The 8,805-nt window shown below is 44.6% G+C and overlaps 1 protein-coding gene across 1 annotated transcript in view; it reads right to left on the reverse strand.

The window, feature by feature from the left end:
• The window catches only part of KMT2C (lysine methyltransferase 2C), a 184,553-nt gene extending 175,959 nt beyond the window's left edge, over positions 1-8,594 (reverse strand). The window contains exon 1 of the mRNA XM_018553120.1: positions 8,537-8,594. Within this exon, the coding sequence (XP_018408622.1) occupies positions 8,537-8,586 (50 nt within the window). The 5' untranslated portion in view covers positions 8,587-8,594. The remainder of the gene's footprint in view (positions 1-8,536) is intronic.
• Positions 8,595-8,805: the final 211 nt, after the last annotated feature.

Below are 8,805 nucleotides of genomic sequence, written 5' to 3' on the forward strand. Positions count from 1 at the left end.
GAAAAACATAAAAATATAATGTAAAAATACAAGCCCTGAGTGCAAACAGGTGGGTGGGAATTCTTACCGCAGCCGGTCCCACAATGGGCAGCATTTTGGCATCCTGGGGGGAGAAGACACATGCTGTTGGGTCCAAACAAAGAAATGTTGATCATCATGATCTTACACATGTAACCAACTCAAGCGTTTGTCCAGGCAAACACGTGCGACTCTGCAGCATGTAAACAATGCAGACAAGCCCCACTTGTCACCATGTGAAATCTATTGTTCTAATTCACAAGACAATACAGACAGGCAGACAGGAGAATGTATACGTTATTTTTCCTTTGTGGAATTCCAGACAAACAGCTAGATCTATAAATCATAACCTTCCAAATCAGTTGTAATTCTGTTTGGCCAGTTTTGTAAATCACATACCATTTCAGCAGGAGAAAATCCCAGGGTCTGTTTGACAGATTCCTGGATGACCTCTCTACTCATTAAGCAGAAGTGATCAGGCTGGAAGAGGAGAGGTGACACTGGAAACGGCAACATTACACCAGGAAATAGATGTGGCATAGACGTGTGTGAATCAGAAGAGTACAAGAGAGGACCGGCTTCCACTCATATACATGTTCAGTGGTTGGCAGACTCTTAGGCCACTTCACACACATAGAGGTGACATTGTTCGAAGCAGACTGGATGTCAACACCGTGTGGGGACCTGAATGGAGTGTGCACATTGTACACTCCACATAAAGTTGGGGAAAAAAATGTAAACAGTGACAACTACAACATTCTGCAACACGACGCACACTACCGGAGCTGCCACAACGCACCAGCCCGTCCACTAAAACGCAGAATTATAGCCGACGGGCCCTTACTAATACCATCTTTTCCAGTCCCCAGATATCACCATATCATATAGAGAACATAGAAGGGGAATGGTTTCATCTAATGACCTCATTCATTTCTTAAAAGTCTATACGGTGTGTGTGCTGCACACGTGTCACCTACTTGCCGTCACTTGGGATGCTGTTATTGCCCTGTAACATTTGTATTTCATACCCAATGAGCCCATTTTCATGGAAATAGAAATGAAGGACATATTTTGGTAGGTTGCAGATACAGGTGAAACTCGATTAGAATATCGTGCAAAAGTAATTGCAGTAAGTTCTGCAAAAGGGGCCCAAACCAACTACTGAGTACATATGCATGCTTATACTTTTCAGAGGTCCGATATTGTTTTATGTACAATCCTTGTTTTATTGATTGCATGCAATAATCTACTTTTTTGGAGGTTGTGGATTTGGGGTTTTCATGAGCTGTAAGCCATAATTAAATCACAATTATGACAAATCACGGCTTGAACTATCTTGCTTTGCATGTAATGAGTCTATCTCATATATTAGTTTTACCTTTTAAGTTGCATTAGTGAAATAAATGAACTTTGCACAATATTCTAATTATTCGAGTTTCACCTGTAAAGCAATTCATGTGAAACCCCCAGACATAAAACGATCATTACCTGATGTGGACACACTTGTCAGAATCTGTAAATGATCTTCACATCTTTGGGCTGCAGCTCACCCAAACAACCTCAGAGGAAACGGCAATCAATCATACTGGACATTTTTGGTCAGTTTCTATTGTTTGCACCGGGGTAAGCCGGGGAGAAGAGGTTTGGCCGTTATCCACCTTCCTGATAGCACAGGCATGAACATGGACACTCAGACAATCACAGCCCTTGTATGCTGCGGGTCCCATTCACTGACCTCCCCCACTGAAATGAACTTTGGAACGCCAAAACACACAACACGGACACAAGATATCTGTCCACATCCAGTGTCACATGTACAAAGCCCATCTTTCCTCGTCCCCAAACAAGTATCTAAGCACTTCTTACATTCACACTATATTGCCAAAAGTATTGGGATGCCTGTCTTTACATACACATGAACTCTAATGGCATCCCAGTCTTAGTCTGTAGGGTTCAATATTGAGTTGGCCCACCCTTTGCCGCTATAACAGTTTCAACTCTTCTGGGAAGGCTGTCCACAAGGTTTAGGAGTGTGTCTATGGGAATGTTTGACCATTCTTCCAGAAGCACATTTGTGAGGTCAGGTACTGATGTTGGACGAGAAGGCCGGGCTTGCAGGCTCTGCTCTAATTCATTCCAAAGGTGTTCTATCGGGTTGAGGTCAGGACTCTGTGCAGGCCAGTCAAGTTCCTCCACCCAAACTCGCTCATCCATGTCTTTACGGACCTTGCTTTGTGCACTGGTACGCAGTCATGTTGGAACAGGAAGGGGCCATCCCCAAATAGTTCCCACAAAGTTGGGAGCATGAAATTGTCCAAAATGTCTTGGTATGCTGATGCCTTAAGAGTTCCCTTCACTGGATCTAAGGGGCCAAGCCCAACCCCTGAAAAACAACCCCACACTATAACCCCCCCTCCACCAAACTTTACACTTGACACAATGTAGTCAGGCAAGTAACGTTCTACTGGCAATCACCAAACCCAGACACGTCCATCAGATTGCCAGACATGGAATCGTGATTCGTCACTCCAGAGATCACGTCTCCACTTCTCTAGAGTCCAGTGGCGCCGTGCTTTACACCACTGCATCCAACGCTTGGATGCAGCTGCTCGGCCATGGAAACCCATTCCATGAAGCTCTCTACGCACTGTTGTTGTGCCAATCTGAAGGTCACACGAAGTTTGGAGGTCTGTAGCTATTGACTCTGCAGACAGTTGGCCACTTCTGCGCACTTCAGCATACGCTGACCCAGCTCTGTCATTTTACGTGGTCTACCACTATGTGGCTGAGTTGCTGTTTTTCCCAGTTGCTTCCACTTTGTTATAATCCCACAAACAGTTGACCGTGGAATATTTAATAGCAAGGAATTTCACGGAACACCTGAGTCCAATGATTTGGAGGGGTGTCCCAATACTTTTAGAGTGTATATCCATGGGTCCATTCATTTTATCTTTGTCCGAGTCTAGTTGGTTCTGAAAGCTATTCCATCTTACATTAATATGAGGGTTCTGTGGCGAGCAGGTTTACGTTTCTGCATAATCAGAAGTAAAAAGTAGTCAGCAGTGCCGTCACATATTATTTAATGGCAAACAATTTTACAGAAAGTAGCTGCACAGAGGTTACATCGAAGGAACATTTTGGGTACGGTAGCTTCTCCCCTTTCACAGGCACAAGCAATTGTGAAACTTCACATTAGTCATCTATTTACACAGTGCTATCTCATCAAGTGCAAATTTGCTCTGGCTGTAAAGGGGTTAAAGGTGAGTGGTAGCGGGGAGCTACAAAAGAAGGATTTTGCCACAAAAGAGAATCCAGAGGGTGACCCTGATCACCAATCTGCATTTGTAATTGAAGCATCACCTTACGGTGGACTGATGACTGACGCAGCCCTGGCCCACTGCCTTTGATATAGTTGCAGGCTGGCAGTTCTCCGGTCCTCATTAGCTCTGTATAGCGGGCAGAACATCAGGTGAGCGGAAAACGCAGGACTTGCCTTCAGGACAAGTCACATGCTGGAATTGTATTTATTTTGTGGATGACGGAAGATTCAGCACCTTGCTGAACAAATACATGGGAGTGATGAGACTATTATATTTACCAACAAAAAGGGTATATTGTACAAACTGCACACAGCCCCCTTCACACCTGAGCACAGCAGGACTAGACACTGCGTTCATGATTGTTTTCTGCATTTGCAGCGCGTCCCCTTTCATTTCATTGGGGTCCTGAACGTGTTAAAGTGGTGCATTTAACAAAATCTGTGTCATGTTCTGCAGTTTTTTCCTCTGAGTTTGAGAATGTTTTAACGCAAGTGCACACACTGAAGAAAAATGCACGTTTGCCTGGCCGCATTTAAGGGGCCATAAATGGTAAAGGCGCAGCAAGCATGTGACGCATTTCATGAGCGCCCATCAAAGCACCCATTTTTTACATGTTTGATGCACGTACACAAAACACTCAGGTGCGAAGGGAGACTAGGCCTAACAAATACAAAAAGAACAGAACAAACATTTTCCATCGGAGGCAGAAAATCTGATTGGTTGCTTAGATCAGGGCTGGACAAATCCCAGGCGCCAGGTCGTCAATGCTCCTTTAAAATCGCAACTGGCACTTTACTTTTGAGCCTCTCTAGTTGTTGTCAATGGAGATGGCTGCTAAAAATAATCCTGCTGGCTCCTGGATTGGGCAGACTGGCACCTGAATTCCATATTAATTTCTCCACCCTGAATTAGGGCAACACCTCCACCTTCCCCAGTTTTCACACACAAGGCCCAATGTAACAAATTCATCTCTAGGAGCTTCCACTGCAATCCTGTGTATGGTGCACATGATGTATAACCCAAACTGATCAGTAATAACCCAGTATTCCAAAAGAGACTTCTGTATCCACAGGCCTTTTATAATGCCATTATTTTTAAAGGTTTGAACTGCCTAATTCATATCAACGAGGCTCCATCTTCTGGGTGCACCCTCTCCCCCCTATTCCCCCCACCGGCGAGACTGTCCCATTCAGATCCACCCTCTCTGTGTGTGATGGCATATAGATCGACTGAACGCAGCAGTGAAGAATTGGGGGCAGCATGCACTCAGCTGTGGCTCCATAGGAGACAGCGATAGTAAGAGGAGCCACTGCAAAAATGGAAGAAAACTATAAGAGTGAAAACCGCACGGATCATGAAACAATCCTACATGTGTGTGTCATGTTAGGCCTTATTCACAATGACGTATAATACGCTGCGCATACTGCGTTTCCCCGAAAATAAGACACTGTCTTATATTTTTTTTGGCTCAAAAAAAAAAACACACTAGGTCTTATTTTCGGGGTAGGTCTTTTTTTTCTTCAATGTACAACAATCCACACTTATTCATGTACAACAGTCTACATGTATTCATGAACAAAAATATGGCAATCAGGGGTGCTGTACCTTTCCAATAGCAATTTGGTAACCAATCGCTGGCCAGAATGAGCGAAGCGCACTTTCACTATCGATTCCTCACAGGCGGAGTGCATTTGGCATCACTCCGCCTGTGACAGGAGCCTGCACTATAGAGGAGGCAACGGCTTATGCGGCTCTGCTCCCTCCGGTGTCGCCTCGTTTCCTCTAGCGCTGGCACCGCTGATTATCTCCCGCCTCACCCGCCGATCTTCAAGTTCCCCCTTATGCCACCACCGGCCCTGGGAATGGTCACAACTAGGTCTTATTTTCGGGGTAGGTCTTATATTTGAACAATTCCCAAAAAAAGTACTAGGTCTTATTTTCGGAGTAGGTCTTATTTTTGGGGAAACAGGGTAGATGCGCACAGTGTTTTTTTCCCATATGCAAATAAATGGATCCATCCATATACAGTACACTAAAGTTTCTATTAAAAATTATGCATTCTTATTGAATGTGCTCTTTTATAGGCAGGCGGTGTTCTTGTCGAATTACATTATGTGGCTCTTATGGATATGGATGCTCTCTCTTTTTCTTTGTGTTTTTGTTTCTGTAAATGTCTTTTGTATTTTCTATTATGCAAAAACAAATAAAAACTATCTGATTTAAAAAAAAAAATTATGCATTCTGGTATTGTATACAGTTCACGTATTTATGCGTCTGCACATTTACAAATATGCGTACAATTTTGCTCTTGCGTTGTGTGTGAATGAGGCCTTAGCGTTATTACACCCAAATCATAAAAGGGACTTTCCAATCTGAATACATTTTGAGGTGCCTGCGGCCATCAAATCATCTACTGCCGGCTTATTGACCTGAGACTTCTGCTTGTATTAAATGTCTGACATGTATAAGCTCCACACCTGTGTGTCATCTACGCGAAGTGTCCTATTTTCTAATTGCTGCATTTAGATGTTCTGCACTGTCCTGTTTGAATACTAATGTGTTGAACTTTTCCTATTGAAATCATCATAACTATATATTCTAGGAGGTGCACCGAAATGAAATTTAAAAACCGAAAATGTTTTTTATTTTTACTTTCAAATTGGTTTTTCAGTTTTATGTTTATTCATTTTTTATAAACTTTTTAATTTTTTATTTATTTATTCATTTTCTATTAAATATGTTTTACTTTACTTTTAGGGGCTTCGGGGAAATAACGCTAAGGTTAACTTTTTGCAAACTTGGGAGTTCTTCTTTAGTACACCAAATGCACACTGAAAGATCAGAAACTCACCAAACTGAGTACATTGTTCTGTAAAAAAACATGTACAATGTGAGAACCCAACTCGGTGCACACAAGATACCATCACAGAGCTGAACTTCAGGATAAAACATAGCACCAAGTTTATCTATTCTCCGGTCACAAACTCTGCACCATTCACTTCAATCCTGGTTCTGGTACTTGCTGGAAAGAACAGACCTGGGGTCCAGAAAACTCATATCAAGCAACCGACGCAAGCCTGTGACCTGGCAACCCATCAACAAACTGAAGCGCATGAAAGCGGTCATGCTGCAGACTATGAGGAGAGATTTCTGGGCAGCTCAGAGCCAAATGAACTGGAAGATTGTACTGAGCCCAGTGTGACCAGCAACGCACAGACAGACAGACAGACAGACAATCTGCCAACTGGCTCAGGACTCCAAGTTTGCAATATATATAGAACTGTATTTTTAGGTAACCAGTGTGGGAAATTGATTTTTACACCGGCTAGAAGATAAATAGAACTAGCAGTGACTTGGGGGGGGGGGGGGGGGGTCATTCTCTTGTGTGGCCCGACACTATCTGCATTGAATTTGCATGGTCTCCCACCACGCTCCATTGGCTCCTGTCTAAATAGGCCTCACTATGTGTGGGTGCATACTTGTCAGATAGGAGCTTAGAATGTAATACTGGTATATAAATACCTGTAATAACCAACAACCACCAGAGGGCCAGGTTATCTGGAAGCACCATGGGGTGGGGGGAGGGAGCTACCAAACCTGGAGCAGACAGACTCTGGAGTTGTCCTTGGTAACCAATCAGCTTCTCTCTTCAGTTTCTTTAGTTCAGCTTTGAAAATGAAGAGAACCTGTTGCTTGCCAGTCACAGTTTCTACCCATCATGCAGCTTTGATGGAACTTTATTTACTTTATCTGTACTGTGTTTTAATGTAATATTAAATAAAATAAGTTTTCTTTATTAAAAATATAGATTATTTATATAATGATTTGACACCTAGAAGCTTCCAAACTGTAAGTTACACACATTTGTTCTTTCCTATATGAATAGATGCCATTCAATATCAGGTAGTAGCGCTCTCTTTTGTTTGTTTCTGACACCTAGAAGCCCCATTCTATTACCATTGTTTTGTATATAGGGGTGAGGTGGGCCAACATATGTTTACGTGCTGCAGTTTTGACACCCCCTCCAAATATATCTTCCAGGTCAACACCGACTGCACTCTGCCATGTGTAGATTGTACCTACACTCTCACTGTAATGAAGAAACTGTTATTGTTAAAGTGCATGTATGCCCCGATCAATGAACTTCTGGTGTGCTCTCTTTTGGTCTGCTAAATAGAACACCATTCCGATACGTGCAAAAAAATTAATAAAAACCTGTTGCTCTCCCAGAAATCCAGCGAGCTGCTCACTGCACTCTTATCAGCTCACATTGTTCCCAGCTCTCTCTGTGGACCAAAAACACCTCCCCTTATGTTGTAGAGATAAAGGAAAGGGGGGGGTTCCTGTAGTGTTCAAACACTTCCTGTCCTAGGATAACAATGCTGCCCCTCCATAGATGCAGTAAGGAGAGTGAGCGTAGTCACCACATCCAGTTTATCTCCCGATCAGATAGTTTCCAAAAAATATAATTCCTCCCAATGTATCCCTATGCTATTTCTGGTCTCTTCACACCAGCGCAGACCATTCCAGACCAGACAAATACTGCAGGTCTCATTTTGTCTGGTCTGACATGCACTGGAACCTGAAAATGGTGTGACCCTGCCCTGAGACAGGAAATGTGTTATTGGCCGGATCACGGGAAAGATGTCTTAACTACCTTACGTCCATGGCCGTTTGTGAACGGCCAGATGGACGTCTGCTCAGAGCGGGAGGGCGTCTTAAGACGTCCTGCCCCTCCCCCCTCTCGTGTCCGCGCTGAAAGCAGCCATGACATGTGAGGAAGGGTCAGCTGCAATCTATGACAACGTTGTCCCCTGGGTGTAGATCTGCTACAACTTGTTGCCTGTACTGGAGGAGCTCCCCTCGTCATGGTGAAAATCCAAAAAATAAAAAGGGGGGAGGGGGGGCACGTTGTTGGTAGTCAGAGTGATCAGCTGACAGACAACAGAAGAGTTGGCTCATTGTCAGCCGGCAGAGAAGGAGTTAACAGCACCGTGCCGGGACACGGACAGGAAATAAAAGGCCGCCGCCGCCGCCGCCTATTGTTGATAAGAGGCGTCCAACTGTTAGGACAGGACGATGATGATGTGACGGCGGCACATGACAGGTTAAGTCCCAGTGACATCACTCCTCTCCCTCTGGCTGTCAGTGTCAGCTGGCCGCGGAGTGACACACTCCATGTACGTGGCAGCGCTCACCTGTGTGCCAGGCTCTTATCACATGACCTCCGCTCCGGCTCCACTACCATCAACTTCCGCCGAGCCTCCGTGCCCGGGACACTTCTACCGCGCTCTCCCGCACTCTCCTCCGCCGCCGCGAACTAGCAGCCCCAGCAGATCCCTCCGAGCGACAGGACCGCAGCCCCACCCCCAGCAGAGGGAAGTAGATCCGGCAAGAGCTGCCTCCAAATCCCGGACCGGATCGCTGCGTGAGATCCTCAGCACACAATACCCCCCATAGGCAGCCC

The sequence above is a fragment of the Nanorana parkeri genome, unplaced genomic scaffold (assembly GCF_000935625.1).
Source record: "Nanorana parkeri isolate BGI_ZX_2015 unplaced genomic scaffold, ASM93562v1 scaffold110, whole genome shotgun sequence".
NCBI lineage: Eukaryota > Metazoa > Chordata > Amphibia > Anura > Dicroglossidae > Nanorana > Nanorana parkeri.